The 24,379-nt window shown below is 39.7% G+C and overlaps 1 protein-coding gene across 6 annotated transcripts in view; it reads right to left on the reverse strand.

Annotated features, from left to right (window-relative positions):
- LOC117417087 (choline transporter-like protein 5) overlaps positions 1 to 24,379 on the reverse strand; it is a 72,350-nt gene that overhangs the window by 34,899 nt on the left and 13,072 nt on the right. For 2 of the 6 annotated variants that reach the window (XM_059034957.1, XM_059034954.1), the window contains exon 1: positions 1,681 to 1,970. The exons of the other annotated variants lie outside the window; for them this stretch is intronic. In XM_059034957.1, the coding sequence (XP_058890940.1) occupies positions 1,681 to 1,717 (37 nt within the window). In that variant the 5' untranslated portion in view covers positions 1,718 to 1,970. Of the gene's footprint in view, positions 1 to 1,680; positions 1,971 to 24,379 lie in introns of those variants that run through there. 6 annotated transcript variants of the gene reach the window in all.

Raw genomic sequence — 24,379 nt, forward strand, 5'->3', positions numbered from 1 at the left:
TAGTATTTGTAAATTCAGCATTGCTGAGTGTTTACTAGTTTTGGATAAAGTGATATATGAAAATAGATTGGATTTCTTCTGTGCAGGAGCAATATTTCTAATTAGTGCCACAATCAAAACAATATTAAACTGTCACTTAAGATGAACTTGCTAGTGTCGTCTTGTACGGGAGTTCAATAGCACTTTCAATTCACAGCTTTTTTTCTTGTGAATGAATGTGTTGAATAACATACTGCAGCCAGACATTACTCCATTGCCAGCAATGCTATGAACGGTCAAGTTAGGCGGGATTGAGAGTGTTTACAAAATTGAATTGGACGAGTAAACACAGCAGAGGCCCAAGCTGTTTAATGACCATGCATGGATATATCTGGGGTTTTATTTATTATAATTATTCAATCAAATCATAAGACCAAGCCAGTCCTGCTGTACTGTATCTAACTGTTAAATGGAACTGCAAATGTTTGCAGAACAGATGAATCAGTAACTTTGTAAAGATCTGTCTAAAAATAATACATTCGCTGTTATGCAAGTTGTAAAATGTCTGAGCAGATAGACAGAGTGACCTCCAGTGGCAAGCACAGTGTCTGTGGAACACAGATAAACAGTGTGCAGCATTGTGTTTAACTGGGTTGACCTTCCCTACTGATTTCACGGATCTCAGCTGGTCTGACTTGATACAGCAACAATTTATATTTACTATGTAAATGTCTTATTGGGACACAGTTTTCCAATATTATGGCATAACACAGTGGTGAAATTCAAAAATAATAGCATGTAGTATTTATATATATATATATATATATATATATATATATATATATATATATATTATAAAGCCGTGGCAAAAAGTTTTGCCTCACCCTATAGAATTTACTAATTTTGCTTCATAAAGTTGAATGAAACCTGCTGAATAATGTTACGTTAACAATATTGAATTACATATCGTTTTGTGGTTTTCCATATGTTTTGAATTACATATCGTTTTGTGGTCATTTTGTAGTTTCTTTGGTTACATGATGAAAGATCTAAATGATGTTCGTGTAGTTTTTTTGTGTATTACATCTCAATCCTAAAACTCCAGATGTTTAAAAATCTTGCCGAAAAGTTTAAAATGGATTCTTACTGCATGTCTAAAGACACAACAAATGGTCTTGTGTTCTGCAACTACTGATGTACATGTCATGTCTGGTCTTGCACCCTTTTCTCTGTCTTCACACTTTGAGGATGTCGTGGTAGTAAATGACACACAACAGTAGTTATCACAAATTTCAGTTAAATTACTTTTAATATGTTTCTACAGCATAACTGAAACACTGTGAAAATATGTCCTGTCAACCACAGTTCAATCAGAAAAGGGAAATTATTTGTTGGTCGGCATAACATAGGAATATAGCAGAACTGAAAAGAAATACATTTAGACAAACGTTTCAATGAGCAAAATGTACTTCATTACACTAGGAACATAACTCACTTCTGTGAAATTGACTTTACAATTACATGTACTACTACCCAGAGCTAAACATTACAGTAATGCTCTCATAGCTTTACAAAACAACAAACTAAACTGGAGAGAAAAAAAATCCAGAGCAACTAGTGCACTTTAACCATATTGTTTCAAGGCCAGTTAGGTCAACGTTCCTGCACAGTTCAGTTTCAGTAAATCACAGAAATGCTTACCATGTTTCCCATAGTAGTTTCCCTCTCTCTGGGCCATGTTATGGTTTCTTGCACTTAACAGCTGCTGTTGTCTCAGATTATTTTACAGTCCTTGTCGCTCCTCGAATCAAGTTTAATGTTTTAAGAACAAGTTAATGATTAAACAGCAAAGTGGAAATGCAGGCACTCAGCTGACCAACAGTATCTCCAAAAGGAGTGACTTTCTGAAGCAAGGAGCCTCCTACAATAACTAGCTGAATTTCCAAACCCCAGAACACTGCTGATCATCCCAGCTGCACCTGCCCACAGCTTTCCAAACAAATAGTGATGCACTGTACTGGGTATGCTTTCTGTCAGGCTCTTACCAGCAAACAACCTTGGCAATCTGTCAACGACAGTTCACTGTTTCTCTGTGTCTCACACTGAAATATGAAATATTAACGGCATGGGTGAAAGTCGCCCAGTTGGTTCATCTACGAAACAAACAAGAATGGGGAGCAAAATATTTACAGAATACATTACTTAAAAACTGGTGCTATAACCATGATTAATTTATTATTAATAGTGTTTTAATTAAATTATACCAAATAACATTTTTATTTACAATGAAGAAAAAACATAATACTGTACATGTTTTCATTATAAGCATTTGGGCGACAAAGTATGTTCCCTACATTGTAAATGAAAATGTGATTAGGTATAATTTAATTAAAATGCTATTAATAATAAATGAATAATGATTGTAGCTGCAGTTTTTAAGTATTTTGTAAATATTTCGTGTAACAGTTAAAATGCTTATGGGGCTGTCAGGGCCTGTTTTCAAAAGATAATCGGCATATACATTATATACAAACCAATGGAATACCTTGTGTATGTATGTATGTATGTGTGTGTGTGTGTTTATTAATAGTGAGAGAGAGAACATATGCATGTCTCCAGTCATATGTGATTTTCACGATCATGCCACCTTCTAGCCAAAATTGTAGATAGTATAGCCTTATGTTTTCACCTATTGTCATTGATTTGCCCCATTGCCACTCTACTTAATGCATCGAGGGCAGGTCAAACATCAGAAAAAAACAATTTACAATGAATATCCCACATTAACATACATTAATTCCCATGGTTATGCTATGCCATGGTTTAAGGTTTGGCATGCTTTTTAATGTTTTAAAACATACCTCTCTGGAGGTATACTTACCTTATTATTTATTGTTATGTATTTTAAAAAGAATTGAACTAACCTTCAAGTTATTCACTCTGGTCTTTCACAATTTTCAAGTCTAGATAGTCCAACAAATTCTGCTTTCAATTCAACAAAACAACAAAACGGAATAAGTCCCTGAGATGAAGTCTGATTTCATAATGCTGAATTCATTTTGTTAAGTGTGTCGTTGGCAGACAAAACGTTGTATTTTACTTTAATCCTGCACTTCATAAAAGTAATTAAGTCTAAAGGTTAACAAACGCACCCCAAAAAGACAGACTTATCTGCACTATAGGTATGAGAATATGTGTCCTTAAATCTGCTATGGCCCTCGCAGTTACACTAAGTCCTTTACTTTAACCTTTCACACCTAATTTATGGTAGCACAATTTTTAAGTCCATCAAGGTTAAAAGTATATTTTTTCAGACATCAGTATGGCGCTTTATAACAGGAGTTTTACAAAACCATCCTCTGCAAATTCAAGGCTTCGATTTTTCATTTATTGAACTACTTAACAACAGTACATCAGGTTGGGGCCAACTACCTACAAACAGTAAAGTGCTCTCAGCTGTGTCAGGACCACAGTTAAAATGTACATTCCAGTTTATCTGCACAGTAACACCATGATCATACCATCATATTATGGTATAGTTGCACTGCAGTTAAACTAATTTCCAATTAGGTGTATACAATAATTTTACTCCTCTCTGAAGTTGCATTTGCGCTTGCTTCAAACTAGGGCCCTTTGACTCTTCAACACAAAACGGTGGTGGGTGAATCTTCAGCTTTTCTGTCCCCTGCATACACAATAACCTTCTGCTAGTGTGATATGGCTCAAAGTCTCTGTATTCAGACAGAGGGGTACTGAGGTGGTTTTGTTCTTAGTGACCTCTCACTGATGTGTGCAACACAAGCTATCTGAAAAAAATCATCATTGCAGCTGTTGCTCCATTAGTCATTATTCTATTTTTCCTTTTTTCTTTGTGAAATCCCTGTACATCTCGTACCAGGAGGTGGCTGGTGACTACTGGCATTGCCACCCCTGGAGATTAATACTGCCAATTCATATTATATACCAGCATGTGGCTGTACTAGTTTGTTTTCAGTTGTTTCTTAAATTTACTGCCACAAGCAGCATCATTACAGGCTTGCAAGCAGGTGCTGTTCAATAAGAGATTCACTCCCATTCACAGCGAGCTGGACCAATGCCAGTGATCGACCATGCAGCGCGAATCACAAGCTGCTTCTGTTGTAATAATACATCATTCATTTCCATGGTCCCACAGCAGTTAAGACTCCACCTAGTGCTGAGAGCAGATAGTGCAACAGCTCAGGTTCCTTTAGCTAACTATATTCTGGGATATTTGATGTACAAGATCCACGTTTTTTTTTTTATGAAGTACAAAAATAAACACTGTCTAATTTCGTGATTGTATAAACTGCTACTGTAGCTAAGCATCAGGAACTGCTCCCCGACCCAGCTTTGTTAAGTTATATAAGAATAAAACATAACAAAAGCCAGCAGCTCTCTCCTCTTTTGTGCAGCTAAGTCGCTGTGGATGTGAATTACAGTGCTAGGCCTGGAGCGCTGCGCTCTCTCAAAGAGCAGCAATAGCCCTTATTTCATTATGATCTCAAACCAGAACAAGTTTACAAGTAAGTGTGAGAATATGGTTAGCATTGCCCGTATAAATACTATACCTGCACTGCAGATGAACAAACCCAATTCATCTGGAAACTCTTATGAGCACTGAGTCCATCAATGGCTACCACTTAAGAAGCTTAACGTTGACACAGAAGACTAGCACACTTCCATACAATAGCTTTTAAAACCAGTGACAGAATCCATGAAAAAAATGCAGCGTCATTACAATGCATTTTGGCTTCCACTGTGTTCAATTTGGGAATCTTACTCAAATACTTGGCGCATGTCCTGGTGAAAGATTGAATCCCAAAGGAGTTGTTTTTAGGAATCCCCTGATACTGACACTATAAGTAATGACCAGGATTGGCAGTTAATCCTCATTTTCAATCTGATTAGTAGTCACAGCCTGCATCTATGGCAACAGCTTGCACTCTCAATCCAAAATTAATTTAGACCACTTCATCTTATTACATTAGCCTTGAGCCTGAAAGGGCTAGGGAGCTGTGTCAGTATGATCAATTGGGTGGCTGGGATGCTCCTCATACGTTCTGTTGTCTTATTATTAAGCCTTCAATTCAATTTGAGAACTAACAGCTTGAGGATGTAAGGCTTAGCACACCAGGAGACAGATTAGATTAGTTCAACTACATTCTATCTTTTTTCACTAGCTAAATAAAAAGTGAACGATATAGAATTTGTGCAGAACTTTTTTTGCTGTTTAACAAGCCAGGATCTTGAAGCGCTTGATGAAGAGGACAGTCTCATATATTTAAACAGCAGTGGTTAGCGGTTGTATTGCACTCTAACCCATACAAGCAGTGTAGCTGTAGTGACACTGGGACCCTTTGGAAAAGTCTAAGAAGCCAGTTAAATGTTTTGATATTTGAGGACTGAAAAAATAGATACATACCATAAAACTCAAAAACAAAATGCTTAGCAATTTGCCCAGCATGATGCCAATAATAAAAGTTTAAAGTTGTACTATTTAAACAATTGAATGCTGACACCTCGCCTAAGGGACCACCCTTGTGGTGTAACAGATTTTTCCCATTGTAAATGCTCCGGCTAAAGGAACAGAAACTTTGCTTATTCCCGGTCATTAAAAATGGCGAAGTTTGAAAATGTAGTCGCAGTTGTTATGAGTATTATTAATGAACCAACAGGTTGGTTATGTATATAACACTGACTAATGTCACAGATATGTCTGTCAGAAGTTCTATACCAATAACTAATGCAAAACATACCTCTAGACGTCTCTAGGCAAACGTGTTAGACTGCATTGCTACGTATACGGACTATAGGTAGTTTGTTCCAAGTGCTTAATTGTTCCTTGTCGTGTTACCAACAGCCTCTTGATTTTATATATATATATATATATATATATATATATATATATATATATATATATATATATATATATATATATATATATGATCAGCCCCATTATTTTGCATGACTTTATAATCTACACAAACCATCTTACATTAAAATATTAAACACATTTACACAATCGTGCCGTTTTTATTATTTACAAGAAAAACAAAAATAAATCTACATAATAATTCTGAAAAGGTTACAGAAACAAGTTGTAAAACTTTCATCGCCATCTTGACAGGAAACCTCTATCCCACAATACCTCTGGTTACAACCATGAACTGTGCCACGAACCGGGTCTACTGGTTCAGTGATCGCATCGTGAAAACACACAACCAGATGACCCGATGACCTGGTCATAGCGAGAAAACGCACCCCATTTCTGTGAGTGCACCTCATCGCTACAAAATGCCATGTAAACAAACGGCAAAATGCACCGCTGTTTCTCTTGCTACACAAAGCTGGAAATTGTTTGAGCTCTTGAAAAAAAAGAATCAGACAGAAGTCGATGAGCAATTTGGCATTTCCCGTTCTGGTGAGTTGCTTCACCATTCTGTTAAATAATGTGCATGTCTGTGCCGCGTTTTGTTAGGGGTGCTGTGCTAATTTAGTTTGACAGTTTATTAAAGTTAACCCTAAGCAACGGCCATTATTTTTGCCTCTGTCATTGTGATAGACCGAAACACACCCACCAGCTAATTTCATAGTACAAAACGATTTAAGCTTTAGTTTTATTAACGTTACTTTATTATTATAGTTTATTAACATACACTTGCCTATTGTTTTACTTTTTCAGTTAATTTCATATGTTGATGCACATGACAAGTAATATATATTTATTTATTTATTGATGCATATTGTGTCTGGTGGCTAACTCTGTCTTGGAGAACACTTTGCTTGTTTCTCGAAGGGTGTTCTCTTAGCCGGAGACTAGGACTATAAGATCCAGGCTTTTATTGTGATAACAAACTAGTAAACAGTGCCTTTATTGTTAGTTTCATTATTTACACATCTTTAAAATACAGATTCATTTACTTTCTGTCTAGTTTTGTTATATAACTTTACTTCCGTTTTGTTATTTTAGACATCTGAATAATGCAGTCATCTACCCTGTGGTAATGCCCTCTAATGAAGCTTCATGATTGGTGGATGAAAGTTCTAAGGTTTCTAATCATACAATTAAAAAGGATAATGGTTCAATTCTAACAATAAATAACAGTCCATTGTGTCTGATCAGAAACAACAACTCCTGATGCAATTGTGGACACTGTTATTGGAAATAGACAATTCTATAAGATAAACGGCTAAACACTTGAACATAAAAAATGAATAAAAATATATTTTAAAAAGATATTAAATATATTAAATATATATTTGAATAAATATATATTTTAAAAAGTACTAAGAGAGAATAATTAATTGGGCTCTTGAATGAAAGCTTTCCTCTCAGGCAGAAGCAATGCAGTATTCCATTAGTAAGCATTTGGGTTAATGAATCTATTTCGCATTGAGCTGCAAATAATGCCTTTCTAGTGTTGAAAACATACCACATTTAGACACTCATTAGAGGAGATTTTTCCAATTACTTCCAATAAGGTAATTCACAACTACGTATGGTTTTGCCACTGGAGTCTAAATAAGATGAATGGAATGCCTCTTAGATATTCCCTAAATTTGAAAACTTAGTGACATTAGCACATTGGCTCAAGGTTTCTCTCCAAAGAATCCTCCAATTTACTTAAGTATATCCCATGTCTAAATACCCCTTCCATTTCTTTCTGATATATTAGTAGCATTTAAAAAAAAATGGCTACAAATCTATAGTCTACCAGTATCTGTTCTGACAGAATACACCCCAATATTCCTGTGAGTATTGAAAATCATTAGAAATCTAAAAATATTATAGCTGGTATTTTTCAGTTAGTAGCACAGTCTGAAAACCGATACAGAAGTGATAAACTATTCAGGTGTTGTTAAAACGACATCTACGGTATTTTCAGAAAAAAAAAAAATTCTACTCCATCTCAGCAGTTTTAAAAAGACAGCGTTGTATGAGTTGAACGCCGGGCACACACACGCTGGCAGGTCCGTGTCGAGAAAAAGGTCCCTTTGGAATGGAGCTTCTGATCCATCAACTGGAAACTCAGCCAGTGCCTGCCTGTGTTATACCTCCCCAAGTCCCACTTGGAAGGACTCCCCCTGACCATACTGCTGAGATCCACGACCCTCCTGCCACACACAGCTTGACACATGTCCAGGCCGAATGCCAATCCCACACTGACAGACAGGCCTGGATTCAAACTCACAGCCTGCATGTGCAGGAGGTCAACACAGCAGCACCAGTGTGCGCGGATCCGCTCGGCTGGACTTGCTCTCATATTTACCAGCCTATTCCCTCTTCTGTTTAATGCTGTAGGACACTGTGGTTGCACCCAGCTGCATACACTATCTATTCTTAACTCTCGTCACAACAAACACATTTTAGTATTCCAGTCATATTAATATTAGATGTGCAGTTAATTTGATAACCGGCAGCTCATACACATAACCAATATCCCTCCTGCATACACTATTCATTCCTAACTCTTGTTACAACAAACACATATTAGCATTCCAGGCATACCAATATTAGATGTGCAGTTAATTTGATAACCAGCAGGTTGTATAGATCAACAATATCCCTGTACATTAAATCAAATATCCAAATAGAATCAAAAGTAAACATCCAGGTGGGTGCACACTCCAACTACAGTACCTTCCTTCCAACAATAGTAAATATTCCAACTGCTGCTGCTTACTGGCACGCAAAAACCAGCTGGGTAAAATTATGAAACAACCCCCTTTCCCTCTTGTCTCCTTGTGGATTGGATCCAAGGACTTCCTGACTCTTAGATCTACTCTAACCACTAACTAGAAGCATCTAATCCACTGACAGTTGCTTCACATATTGCATCTTACAGCTCAATGTAATCAAAGGACAACATTGTGAGTAGGGGATCGTATTAAAATGATTATGGCTGACAGATACAGGCACTGACAGTTTGAATAACTGCAACCCTATCCCATTATGTTGTATTGTAACAAGCAAGCCCAGCAATATATGTCCAAAAAAGACAGCAAATCAGCTTTAGGTTACAATAAATGGCAAACATTACAAATGTAATACTTACCCTTCATCTTCCAGCACTACAACGTGATAGTTTCACTATGCTCTATTTATTTAAATTGAATAAGCAGCAAGCATGGCTACCCTTCCTTCAATGAAAATAATAATGTACCAAATCTGTGCCCTGAACATTTCTTCACTGGCAGATTGGATGGTGCTCAGAAGTCCATAGCCAAGCCTTCACCCTGCATGCTGATATGACATTTTACATTGTCCTGAGAAATTCTTCTGCTTTAAATACGATGCAAGTCTTTCTTGGATACCAAATAATGGGAACTAAGTGTTACTTATCATAATCTTTCAAGGGACCTTCTCCTGCTCACAAATCTTTACAACTTTCCCCTCTTCAGTACAGTATTAACGAATCCCTTTTGCTCTAAGTAAATATGTAGAGCCGTGTTCTGGGTATTTGTTGCCAGTTTTAACCCACTCAGACATTTTGCTTACTAAATAGTAATCCTGAATAGATAAGACCCCCTGTAAAAAAAACTAAGAGAATAAAAGGCCTAATCTACACATCTCACAAGTGCAAGGTACCCCAAGCATTACTCATTTACAGCACAGTGGGATATTTTATCGTAATCTTCCCATCAAAAATGGATATCTGCAATAGTGATTGCCATGACTGATGCCAGCCTTGGACTAGAGACAGACAGCTCATTAAAAGAATACCTATACTGACGAGAGGATGATTATCTATTCTACAGTTCTGTCATCTATAGGTCTGTAAAACACAAACCTGAAATTGTAAAAAGGAAGTAAGAGGAACTTGGGATATTGGCTTCTTATTTCACTTTTTACCATAGTAAATAAATAACTTCTAAAACGTTGTCTAACGCTACTCGATCGCCCACTGGACACAGCCTTATTTAATATTAGCCTATGCGTACATGTTGGATTTTAGTCTCATCTTGTAATAAAGGCAACTTAACAATTCATCCTCTGGGCAGTCAATACAAAAACAGTGTTGCCTTCCTTTAACATTAAGACATTTACTTTGCTGAAGGCAATTATTTTTATATTATTCAAATCTGTGTTTCAAATCCAGCATGACAGCTCAATGAACTTGAGCACTGTGCTTCAACACATATTGCAGTATCCTTCTGTATTACAGTGAGCAAGACTACAAGCAGGGGAAACAGGGGCAATGAAAACATGAAGTTCCTGAAACTGGAGCAACAATGACAATTTAAAAGAGAAAGAGACAAAGAGGACTGAACATATGAATATATAGTAATGAGGTTCTGGAACCAATGGCATAAAGAATGTAATGCGGTACTAGAACTATTGTAGGTACTGTCTCAGCACAGAGACAGAATTGAATGGACATCGCTCAGCATGAAGTATGCAGTACAGTATTTAAACCAAATTACCACCTCAACGAAACAGTATGTTAATACACTTTACAGAGATTTCAGCCAAGACTTGTTCAATAAAGCAATACCTGGCGCAGGACTGTTTCAGACATCCCCATCACCTCATGCTGCAACCATGAGCTTCAACACATTTAACCTCCATCATCTTTGCCTTGAAGATTCATCTGCCTCTTATCTTAGGAAGACTGGCTTGGCACTTGAATCTTTCTGTGTACATTTCACCCAGGGTACTTATTTAAAATGTTGTTGTGCGTAATGTATTATTCATATTGGTTTTTCTTTGCTTGTGCAGACAGTAATGTATATTTTTAACATTTTCAGCTCATCAATAACAAGCTTGTCAAAGTTTCCTTTATGTGTGAACATGTCTGTTCGGTCTACTTGAAAGCTTCAATTCCTTAGTGGCTTCTGGCATTAGCTTCAAAGAGAGACAGTCAACACCTCCTTGTCTTCCGAGTAATTCAAATTCATTTGCATTTTGACAGCAGATGCGCATGTGATTTCATAAGGACTGCATTTGTGGACTCAAAACAAAAGGAACGGCACAGGGTTTATCTGTTTTGTCTTCATCTAGGGCTTCATATTATTAGACTTACGAAACGCAAGAAGAATGTCAAGGTTGTCAACTTGGATGCATGTTTCATGTAACAGCTTCTAGCCCTTCATTTAATGTTAAAACTTTAAAACGCTTGGTCAAAGGCAAAATGTTTAAACTGTACTACATTCATTCAGTACCTTACTCGTTTGCTTTGTTCCTGCTTGAATAGTTTACAGCAGTGCATTCTGTTACAAAATGTTGAGTTTACTACAGCTACGGCCAAACGTTTTGTATCTCTTAGAATGTTAGGATTGAAAAATATTAATAATAAAAAAACAAGATGGACAGAATTTAGATATTTTATTTAACATCATGTAATCAAAGAAACTACAAAAATATATCGAAGCGGTATCTAATTCAATATGTTAACGTAACATTATTCAGCAGGTTTCATTCGACTTTATGAAGCAAAATTAGTTAATTCTATACAGTGACGCAAAACTTTTGTCCATAGCTGTATACAGTACTAAATATTAGTTGTTATTTTTTATTGCATGAGTTCTTCCCTAGATTTTGCATCTACTGTATGTGAATTTGGATAATCAGTTATATGTGTCTAATTATAAACAAATCGATGATACATTTTAGTTTACTGCCCTAAGTGTACACGGCAAAGTTGAAAATCCTACTTACACCATAGGGTTGCAAAATCTTTCACAAGTAGACAATGTGAGCATTCCCACCTTGTACTAATGTTCAAGTTTCAATTTAGGATTGCAATAATACACAGCCATTGTCAAATGGTCTTATCAGGGTTTAACACCATTCAATTTGCTCTGGGATAATAATAGTCAATCCTGTGCTTGTGTTCCACAATGATAAAGCCTGCCACTTTTTATGTTTCTGCAAAACACAACCTAATAACACTTGACAGAGCAAAAAAAAAAAAAATCTTTAGCTGTCATACTCTATGACTGAATCAAATTGACAGAGAACATTCTTTGAGACATTGTTATAAACCTCAGATCTGTTGGTGGGAACGACAGTAATGAGCAGCAGTCCAGATAAGCTGCATAACTGCCGTTTTTACACATTAAAAAATCTGAAATACGCACTAAATTTGAACTGAATGCATAAAAATACGCAGAGCAATTTTGCTATACAGCTCGTCTGCCTCCCCTAAAAATTCCACTAAGAACTACATCTCCCAGAATACAATGTCTTCAGTTACTAGGAAACTGTAAGCAAGAAAAAACAACCAATCTCTAGCTAGCCCTGTTGTCTTTGCAGCCAATCACAGTAAGAATAAGAACATTTTGAAGCTACTCAGGTTGAAGTGTAAACACCCCAGTCCAGCTATAAATCCAACTGAAACCATCGTCAGAGGCAACCGCTAAAAAAAAGGTGCCTATAATATTAAACAAATTGTTTTATAACGTATTAATGCATTTTCTTATTTTATTTATCTGTATGGATTTATATTGAAGTTGTAACATGTTCACTGAGTTTAAGAATTTAATGCTAAAACATAAGTAACGTAATTAATTTGCAGAGTCAGTGTGATACCTCAAAAAAAAATGCACTGAGCCGATAAAGAACCTTGTAGAACACACGCGTGGTTGTACAGGAGTTCAAAGTAACATTGCAGTTAAAATGGAAGGCTTGTTTTTTAATGCCTACCCCATTATCATTAAATATTGTACAGTATTTATTGAGATTACTCATGACTTCAAGGTAATGTTGAATTTCACCTCCTGAAAATACATTTTACTCGCTCAGTGTTCAAATTAAATGGTATGTTACTCCCAGACCCAAAACCTTATCTGGAGCACTGGCTATGAGAACTACAAGGTTGAAGGGATTTGCATAATGCATAATACATCCGAATAAACAGCCTATTAATCTATTTTTTTAACACCACTATCCAAATATATTGGAACCCACAGCACGCCCGACGTTACAATATATATATATATATATATATTTTTTTTTCTAAAAATCCCATTTGGCTAGCAGTAAGATAGGAAAGTACAGCAACTGCTGTGTAATATAATTGCTACTGTTGTCTCTGCACCACAGTTCTGCTGCTCTCTCTGGCTAGTCATTCTGCATGCTGTGTACACATTAAGAATTTATATACATGTTGGGATTACAATGCTGTTCCTGAAACACCCTATTCTAAAATCAAGGATTCTCATTCAAGGAAAGCATAAGGCAACGATTAGAGCTGCAACAGAGATTGAGCAGAAAGATTTTTTTAAACCCACCCATGAATTCAGCTCATCATTATCATTAATACATTTTAAGAGGGGGAAATAATGGCGACGCATAATAATCTGGATACTTATATTTGGGGTAGCAGATGTACATTCAATGTCAGGCTATACTGGGATTTCAGCTTGTTTAATTCATCTTTAGAATGCAGCTTGTTTTTTAAGTAGGTCAGTAGGTTTGGATCCCTGCATTAGTAATGGCAGAGGGCGCCCATCACTTTCAGGTTTCTGTTCAAGTTCCAGGACTGTTTGGTGAAAAGAGAAACAATCGCCATCAGGTTTGGGGGGCCAATGTAAATAAAGTAATTTTGGTTTAAACATGCGTTGAGACCAAATGAATCTACAGACAGGATCACTGAAAATAAGTCATGCAAATACAGCAATAGTTGGCTGCTTAGAACAGCTGAATGTCATCACCAAACACCTTCTGACAACCAGAAGGAAGTGAAAGCAGGCCCTAGCTAGCATGCCAGCAGAAAGTCTTTAACATTTTGAGCTGTAACACTGTTAAAACAGCAGTGAATAAATTCAGGCAAAACTACCAACACTTACAAACTATTTTTATAGACAGTGATAGGATGCTTCTTAAAGATTCCCACACAGACTCAGTTTTAATTTGAAGGGCCATTCTGGAGTTCGTTTTTAGGTGCACATTCCTATCCTGGTGGCCTGAATTAAATCAGTATTATATAGCACAGCTATAGCTAAAAGCTGAAATGAAAACTAAAGCTTTGAATATGTTCTTTCAATTATGCAGCTTGCAATGTCCTTGGCAGCACCACTCAAGAAGGAGATCAGTGGAAAAGGGTCTTCTTTCATGCCAGTTCTGCTCAGAACCTCCTACAGAACTCTGCAATCAATCTACCAATGAAGAAGAAAATATCCACATTATCTGTCTTAGGGATATCCTGGGCCACCTTAAATGAATGACCTCAGCCACGGATGCCCTACAAGCTTCATTGGCTTGACTTGGATTTCAAACAGAAATCAAATAGAAATCCCTTCCAGAAGATGATCTGTGATATGGGCCCATGCCCCCTGCAGCGTGATCATTTTGAAAGAAAGTGTCACCTTCAGCTTCTAATCTAACAAGAGGTGCTGTAAAAACATTTCAGTAAACTTTTTCGAGGCAGCTAGTACAGTGTCTTTATGGCTTGAGTCCATTTTCATACTCTGTCTTTCAAGACACATTCAATAAATAAAGGTGCTGACACGTAATTCCTTGATCTGTTCCTGGATTCCTGCCTAGAGTGAAAGTGCGAACATAAGCAGCACACTACCAAGTGTCTCCTTGACAATCTAAATGTATACATCGCATTCTGAATAATAAAGAGATACCATTGAACCTGTGATGTTTGACAGCTGGAGCCCCAAGCTTTTGCCAGATGACGACTTTGTTAATTAACTGACGCTTTGCCATTTGTTATTAACTATTGAGATGTTCAAGGATCTAGCAGTTCTAAAGTAGTACAATATCAATGGAAGCCTGGTGCTGGTACTGCATTGTATTTAATCAAGCTTTCCTTGAAGGCCACAGAGCAGCTTTGTCAATGCACATGGTTTGGTAAATGAGAAGTGAGCATAATCAATGATGTGCAAACCAAGTAAAAATGAATATTGTTTGTATAATTCCCTAAAACCTGATACTTCATATCAGTCACTTTCATATCACTTTACTGGACCCTTCCCTGCTGTGTGGAGAAGCCTGTGCAGAGAAGGAAGCAGCCAATGGAGTATTTAACAACTGCAGTGGCAGGTATGATTCATCTTATGAAGCTGGGACATTGTCATCTCTGCTGACAAGATCATTCTCCCATTCTTCAGCTCACCCCATTGTTGAATGAATCAATGTTAGGTGATTATTCTAGTCAAGTACAGGACCAGCACATGCTGGCAGTCGGAATGTCTGCCATTCATCAGGGACAAGGCTCTGCAAATGATGGCACTGCCACAGTGAACCATGACCAACAAAGTGGACAAGCATTGCCTCTGCTGGAATAGGTGGTACTAATTCTCCTTGTTTCACTGGCTTGATGACCAGTGAACTTGAGCAGACACTTACAGGGCTTGACTTTGATTTCTATCTGCTAGTTCTATGGGAATACTTCAAACAGAGGTCAATAAGAATACACACCAGAAATATTGCACTGCAGTACAATGCTTGTCTGCCTACTGCAGTAATTGCAGACAGATTAACACACATCATGTGGGGTCAAAATAATAATACTAAATTGAACGTGTAAACTTGAACACCTAGATATTGGGACATGCCTGTTCAAATAAAACCCTTCTTTTCCACACCCAGAATTGCTTGATGTGAAACACCTTACTGGATGATCTGTTGGTAGTCCCTAGATTCCTATTAAATAGCTGTGGTGCCAGGGCTTTTAGCTGCTATGCTCCACATGACAGCTCTGGAATTATCTCCCCAGTTTAATTAGGCATGCAGAGATAAGCCGAAGAAGACTTATGTTGTTGATCAGGCTTTTGCATAAATTAAAACTGTTTTGGAAAAGATCTCTGGGATGTCTGTACATGAAGGACACTATGTAAGTGTAATTGCTATTGCTATGATATGGTCATTCATTAGGATTGTACTGGTTCTAACTTGAGAAAAAGTTAATACTATCTGTTCACCTTGTTAGCATAATTAATATACCAAACTCAGCAAAAAAAGGTTTGCGCTACGTTAATTAATTATGAGAGAAGATGGTGTTTTCTTGACAGTTATAAGAGAAGACATGCAAAATGACTTTGCTAATGGCTGATGATATGGGATACGCTGCTGTCGTCTGCATGTAAAACATTCTGTGAAGATATATATCTTTCCCTTGGGCTTATAACAGGCAACAATTCAACAGGACGGGGGCGTGCAATAACAGAAACAGAAATTTCTAACAAATGCAATGTTCCACGAAAAAAGAAGCTAATAACTGATATTTTAAGGAAAGGGTTGTGGAATGAAAGCTATTGATACAGAACAATACACCCTGGCCTTCAATCTCACAGGAAGCCATCAATAAACTGTTCTATTAGTGAGAGATAAGGCTGAATGAATGATGGTAACACTTTTAGCTAATGGCAGCTATAGTATTAATCTGCATGGAGAATAACGACGCAGAGCAATGAATTATGGATTATTAAGCACCACTTGGTCTAGGGGCTTTCAATTCCCAGTAGCAGTAGACTCAGGACACATTCATTTCTGCAGTCATGTACTGGGAAAAGTGATCCGTTACTAATTTTTTGGTTTGTTTCCTTTACCTCCAATACTGATTCTATAAAATATATCTCCAGGCATAAACCGTAATGTCATTTAATTTTTCATTTTCCTCCACTTGTAAACAGATGACATTTCATAAATTGCTTTTTTGTACTGGTCATTGGTCGAGAGTGTAATGTAAGGTGCAATGGGGATAATGCCATTGGGGACAATGCCATTTCTCTCAGTAAGAAGCACATTGCTGGAAGGCTTGATACAGTTTAAAGGTTTATAAATGCCTCTTCAAATGTATAGTTTAATGGTTTAAAAATGGTTCCGTTTCACAGAGAAGAAAATGCACAGGATATACTTTTGAGAAAAATGGGCAATTATTTTAGTTTTAATGAAAAATGGGCTGAACATCACACAGCCACTCACACTGCCCGAACATCACACAGCCATTCACACTGCCCAACCAGAGTCCAGTGGTTAAAGAAAGGGGCGTGTTACCAGGAGGTTGCCGGTTCAATCCTAGCCACTGCCTCACTTTGTGTGACCCTGAGCAAGCCACTTAACCTCCCATGTGCTCCATCCTTCAGATGAGACATAAAACTGAGGTCCTATTGTAAGTGACTCTGCAGCAGCAGTTGTTGATGCATACTTCACCCCCAAGTCTCTGAGTCGTTTTGGATAAATAAAATGACTAAATAATAATAATAATAATAATAATAATAATAATAATAATAATAATAATAATAATAATAATAAACACTTCTTAAATTACATCAATGGTACAAAGTGCCACTAAGATACCATGAATCCTAATTTCTCTCTTTATAAAAGTCTAATGTAATACAGCAGGTGAAATTTTCATTTTTAGATGTACAGTAATAGGACCTGAATAGGCTCTTTAGACATTCATGTGCCACAATAGATCAATGATGGCTTAAAACTGTTTTATTACTTGCAAATCTACAGCCCACTCAAGTCTATTCCTCTAGATCATTTTAGTGTAGTCCTTAATTGAGGCCCATTAGGGTTTTTTTTTCTGAAATCCTCACATTTCTGATCTTGATAGAAATTAAAAGATGAACAACAAAGAAATGATTAACCAATCAAGAACCTCCAAGATTTGAAAAACGCAGCCCTAAACCTACCCAAGCCATCGCGATCTTGACACATTTAATTCCACATTCCAATCAGAGCAATTCTCTAAACAGGGAACCAACTTCACTTGTTGAGACAGAAGTGGGATTCATACTAATACCAGTCCAGTGCTCAGGGCTAAGCCATACTCTTTTTTTTAATCCTTCTTTGTTAATGTGCCTTTCAGTAGGGTATGTTGAATTGTAAAGAATGTATACACTTATGCACAATTGCAATGCATACTATATATATTATATAGGAAACATCTGTATTGTAAAAGTGTAATGAGGAAAGATTGTATATTTAGAAGCCACCTAGTTTTCCCGATATGCATTGTCAAAGTAATTCAGTTATTAAACATTTTTTATGCAATAGCAGTCAGTATAAAGCTTACAGCTCTATCCATGCTGGGTTACTGTGCCAGTTTTTCAGTTGCACTTACTGTAACAGAAGGTGTCTAATGAATTGCCTTTGGCAAAACAAGCAGCAGAACTTAGGCTGTCATAAGTTTTAAATGCACTGCCTTCAATGTGTTCTCAGAACAAGCCTCACATTCTGTGGCCCCCACTTCAACATCAGTGGAATTCATTACAAGCTGACACACCCACCCTGTGACAGTCCTATTCACCAGCAACAGCAGCAGTAGCTCCAATTATACGACTTGCATTCAGAAGCGTAGCCATAGAAACAAGGGTCAATGAATTGGTTGCTGTAGACGCATGAAGAGACGGGTTAAAAGAGGGCAGAGAGAGCAAGCGCGATAATAAGGGCTGGCTAGTCAAAACAGAAGACCTTTCCTGTGGCCACTGACAGCAAATACGCAAGTAGCAACCAGAGACGTTGGGGCATTACACTCATACTGAACTTACACAGACTGTTTTGATGTATATTTGGACTGGTGAACCACGTCTAAAAGGCATTGTGCAACACACTGGCATTCGTGAATTCACTTGCGTCAAAAATTATAAGACGCTGTCCTTGTAACAATGTAGGCACAATTCACTTCCAGGTAGATAATTTCCTGTTCTTTCAGTCACACTGACATCGTAAAAGCTTCAAGGTTACCTCCATATAATGAGGATATAAAACAAATTCTTTAAACAGTTTTAAATATCAATGTGTAATTCTAACATTTGTCTGTTTTCTTTGTTCTTGTTTTTTTTTTTTTTTAAACTTTAAAACCACAATACAAGAATTTTCTGGATGTGTCTTGTTATCCCTAGCTATGTCATAAAGCACATCTCCAATCAATAAAGTTTGCCTTAACTAGAGGATCCAAGAATGGTTCGAATGTTGTTGATGTTGTTGGTATTGTTATCGGGGTTAGTGCTCTAAATGCCTGATTTGCATGGAATCCCACATCACTCATTACAGCAGCTGACAATTCCTGAAGAACAACACAATAATTGTGACAAGACCCAGCCCCCGCATTGTTTCACCACCCACATGTTCACATCACTGTTCTCAGAGGCCCCAGTTAGTGGGAGCCAATCACAGAGCACCTTTTGAAGATTCTTTGCTGCCTAGCAGCTGCCCCACGTGCTCCTGGTGTACTATCCTGTCTGCATTGTTTTTGCAGACAGCAGCTGTCTGTTAGTGCAGCCCTGGGAGGGTGAGAATGGTCTGAGAGTCTGAATCCATAAAGGCTCTCAGCAGCAGCTACTGCAACATGTGGATGGATGGCGGAGATCTGTATGAAGCACATACTCACATGGAGCCGTCTTTAACTGAGAGATTATATCATCAACTCATTATGTGTTTTAGGGCACAAAACTGCAGTGGTGTGCAGCAATCCTGTTAATCCGCCCAGTGCCTAGCCCAGTCACTTTCTTTAAAGCTTACAGCTACTCCACTGCTGTTATGGCTTCACATGAGTAACTTACTTGAGGACATGTAACTTAGATGTGATTGTTTGATAATCAGCAGAAAGGCACCAAATGTTAGAATTGCAGTGATTAATCATCATTTTACAGAATGAATCTTAGAGCACCTGTATGCCTTACACTGTGTTCATGTCACTATGGAACATTTTGATGTAATAGTTTAATACAATACAAGCCATAACCAATCAATTGCAGTAAACCACAAGCCCAGGCTTTACTGCTTTACACAAGTACATAACAGTATTGACAGTTCTTTTGTACTGTATGGATTGCGTGGGTTTATTTGATTCTAGCATCTTCAAAGTAATGGTAAGGCTTTTGTTTTTTTCTCTTCTACAGCCACTGCAACTGAAAAAAGTTGAGTGAAGCAGCAGGTATCACCTTGCGGGATTAATCATTATGCCCGGAGGTTGACTCCACCAGCCGGTTTGATCAACTACTGCTTTGAGAAATGCAGGAATCTGAACGTGAAAGTATATGGAAATTGTAAAAGATGACAGCCCATCGAATCTGCAAGAAATTCTAATTATTCTACTCTGCGTTTAGACAAACCCAGGGGTGATTCCTCGGGGATCCCGTGCAGCAAAACCTCCCACACTTCCCAAGATGTAAACCCAGCAGCCTCTTATCTGCTAAGAGACAGCATGCAATATATTATGGTAGTGTTACCCAAGACTTCTAATACCTCCTACAGGAAAGTCTTTGCAGAGAAATCTTAAAAGAGAGAAGTGGAAATAGACTCAAAGTTGCTTGTTTCTCATACATATTAGAGCACAGACTCTCAAGAGGTGGAATTCGAGTTCTACCAAGTCAGATACACTTGATCATCTACACCCAGCTTTCAAAATAAGCTGGCTAACATGCTGCTCATTTAAATACTGCGTCTTTCCTGGGTAGAAGGCCAGTTGTAATTTTATTATAGACTAAAGGCCTAGCAGTCATTAAGGGGTAGAGGATAAGCATTGGTCTCCCTAGCCAACTACACTGCAAACATTAACAGGAGCCAGAGGGGTCGACTTCTGTTTGCATTGTACTGTATGTCATTATACTGGTTAATATCCAGATCCACACAGTTTATCATGTCATAGTTTGCTGCTGCTCTGACAACTTCATTGTTTATTAGCTTCAGTCTATCTAGGCTAGCCGACCAAAACCTGGCAATCAATGAGTTTTGATTTACAGCATTTCCCTCTCAGTTCTCCACCTTGCACATTCTCTTTGTCTCATGCACACATTTGCAATTGAAATCACAACCTGCATCCCCTAATGTGTTCAGCTCAAGAAGGTTTTAAACCTCTGAAACGTGTGATGATGGGACACTGTATGTGTTCTATTGTGGCAATGTGCCCCGCCCCTGTGTGCAATTGTGTGTTATGTGTTGTATGTTGCGTGTGTAAATGTTGGTGTATAGTCATTGGTACACGGGATATAAACGGGTCTGTGTTTCACGTGTATTTAAAAAGTGCCACGTGTCACAAAGACGGCCGGAGTGGGTGGCGTCAGACCAGAAACAGGAACACAAACGACAGAGAGATGGGGTTTTGGTGAGGCTGAACGCGTGATCGCGTTCAGCATTTAATAAACAGAACAGAAAATAAAAGGTTGGAACAGACAAAAACACTGGACACGGCACTACACGCCAAAATAAATAGACAAACAAAACGGACTACACAGACAAACGGTGCACGGAGACAAACAAACACGGTGAGTGAAAACACTTAACTATTCTTCTTCTTATTATTATTACCTCCGTCTCCAATCCCGTTCTCCACTCACTGAACACCTAACCACGAGTGACTAAACGTGCATCTATTTATACTGTTGTGCTGGGATTCAATTACTAATTAATTACTCACTTGAATCCCAGCACGTGAATTCATTACGTGAAACCCCGTGTTCACATATTATATTTTAAATGCACGTGCGTGATGTGCAATCCCGTGCCTAAATACAAATATACACTTTTTAAATACACGTGAAACACAGACCCGTTTATATCCCGTGTACCAATGACTATACACCAACATTTACACACGCAACATACAACACATAACACACAATTGCACACAGGGGCGGGGCACATTGCCACATATACCCCCCCTTGTGCGCAGCACACATGGCCTCAACGGCCACCTCCCCCCTTAAAAACCCAGCAGTCCAGGACAAAGTCTCGGGCTGGGAAGGGAGGCTTCAGTGGGCCCATGGCTGGCCATGCTGTCAGCACCCCTGCCGGTAGTGGCACGGCTGACAGCCTGTTGGTCCCGTCCTGCAGCGAAAAAGCTGCGGGGGCAGGTGGTCCCCCGACCTCCCCCTTCTTCATAGCCGGCAGCTCCCTCCTGTGGGGCTCCGGCCACAAGAACTCCTGCAGCGAAACTGCTGCTGGGGAAAGTGGTCTCCAGACCTCCTCCCCCTTCTTCGTGGCCGGCAGCTCCCCTTTCTGGGGCTCCGGCCACCGTACTCCCTGCGGAGGTACGGGCAGCAGAGGCAGCTCCTGCTCCTCTGCTCCGGGCGGAGGCAGAGGCAGCTCCAGCTCCTCTGCTCCTGGCGGTGGTGGAGGCAGAGGCAGCTCCAGCTCCTCTGCTCCTGGCGGTGGTGGAGGCAGAGGCAGCTCCAGCTCCTCTGCTCCTGGCGGTGGTGGAGGCAGAGGCAGCTCCAGCTCCTCTGCTCCTGGCGGTGGTGGAGGCAGAGGCAGCTCCAGCTCCTCTGCTCCTGGTGGTGGTGGAGGCAGAGGCAGCTCCTGCTCCTCTGCTCCTGGAGGTGGTGGAGGCAGAGGCAGCTCCTGCTCCTCTGCTCCTGGAGGTGGTGGAGGCAGAGGCAGCTCCAGCTCCTCTGCTCCTGGCGGTGCTGGCTCCCTCTGCTGTGGCGGCTGGGCATGTGCGCACCGTGCTGCCTTCAGCAGCATAGCGAGAGGCTGCTGGGGGACACCAGCATCCTGCCCTTCTCCCCCCCAAAAATTTTCAGGGGGTTGAGCCTGTAACCCCTCCCCTTCCGGCTCTTGGGGCTGAACCAGCAGGCATTTTCCCTCTGCTGGTGGCTTGGGTCCCAGGGCTGTGGAAGCCCCGACTTGCCTCCCTTTGGGCTGTGGACGCACCGACTCCTCCCTTTTGGGCTGTGGACGCACCGACTCCTCCCTTTTGGGCTGTGGACGCACCGACTCCTCCCTTTTGGGCTGTGGACGCACCGACTCCTCCCTTTTGGGCTGTGGACGCACCGACTCCCCCCTCTTGGGCTGTGGACGTTCGGGCTCCTCCCACTCAGGCTGTGGACGTTCGGGCTCCTCCCACTCAGGCGTAGGACGTTCGGGCTCCTCCCACTCAGGCGTAGGACGTTCGGGCTCCTCCCACTCAGGCGTAGGACGTTCGGGCTCCTCCCACTCAGGCGTAGGACGTTCGGGCTCCTCCCACTCAGGCGTAGGACGTTCGGGCTCCTCCCACTCAGGCGTAGGACGTTCGGGCTCCTCCCATTTGGGCTGTGAAGGCAAAACCAGCAGGCATTCACCCTCTGCTGGTGGAGATGGGGACAGCAGGTACTCACCCTCTGCTGGTGGAGATGGGGACAGCAGGTACTCACCCTCTGCTGGTGGAGATGGGGACAGCAGGTACTCCTCTGCTGGTGGTCCTGCTACCTGGGCTGCTGTTCCATTTATGGTTGCCTCCAGGTAGCTGAGGAGAAACTCCACACCTTCCTCCAAGGTGTTTGGGGTGTGTTCCTCCTGATAGGCCTCCCATCTCTCACTGTCCATCATCCACAGGGCCTGGACGACTATGGGCAGAGACTGGGCCTCCAGCCCAGCATTCTCCAGCATCCAGTCCCGCACTTTGATGGCGTCTTCTGCCATTTTTTTTTTTTTTTTTTTTTTCTTTTTTTTAAATCCAAACTGCGGTTCCTGCTCTGGCCTGAGTCCTGGAGGCGCTGTCGATCCCACTTCTGACACCACATGTCACAAAGACGGCCGGAGTGGGTGGCGTCAGACCAGAAACAGGAACACAAACGACAGAGAGATGGGGTTTTGGTGAGGCTGAACGCGTGATCGCGTTCAGCATTTAATAAACAGAACAGAAAATAAAAGGTTGGAACAGACAAAAACACTGGACACGGCACTACACGCCAAAATAAATAGACAAACAAAACGGACTACACAGACAAACGGTGCACGGAGACAAACAAACACGGTGAGTGAAAACACTTAACTATTCTTCTTCTTATTATTATTACCTCCGTCTCCAATCCCGTTCTCCACTCACTGAACACCTAACCACGAGTGACTAAACGTGCATCTATTTATACTGTTGTGCTGGGATTCAATTACTAATTAATTACTCACTTGAATCCCAGCACGTGAATTCATTACGTGAAACCCCGTGTTCACATATTATATTTTAAATGCACGTGCGTGATGTGCAATCCCGTGCCTAAATACAAATATACACTTTTTAAATACACGTGAAACACAGACCCGTTTATATCCCGTGTACCAATGACTATACACCAACATTTACACACGCAACATACAACACATAACACACAATTGCACACAGGGGCGGGGCACATTGCCACATCTATATACAGCTCTCTATGTTGCTTGGATATATTGCTACTTTGTTATACAGTGTACAAAGGGAACATCCAGAACCACAGATCAACCTATTATAAGAACATAAGAAAAGTTGGGAATGAGAAGAGGCTGTTTGGCCCATAGAGGCTCTCCCTTTGCTAGAACATCATTTGCCCCATTTCAGCGTTTCACTGTCATTATCACCCATTATTATTATTATTGTTATTATTATTATTATTATTATTATTATTATTATTATTATTATTATTATTATTCCCCCTTTTCAATGCTGCCACCAAGCTGCAGTGTTTTCAATGAATTTCAAATTCAAAAGCTAGGTCTCAAATCAGTGAT

Source organism: Acipenser ruthenus, chromosome 12, assembly GCF_902713425.1.
Source record: "Acipenser ruthenus chromosome 12, fAciRut3.2 maternal haplotype, whole genome shotgun sequence".
Lineage (NCBI taxonomy): Eukaryota > Metazoa > Chordata > Actinopteri > Acipenseriformes > Acipenseridae > Acipenser > Acipenser ruthenus.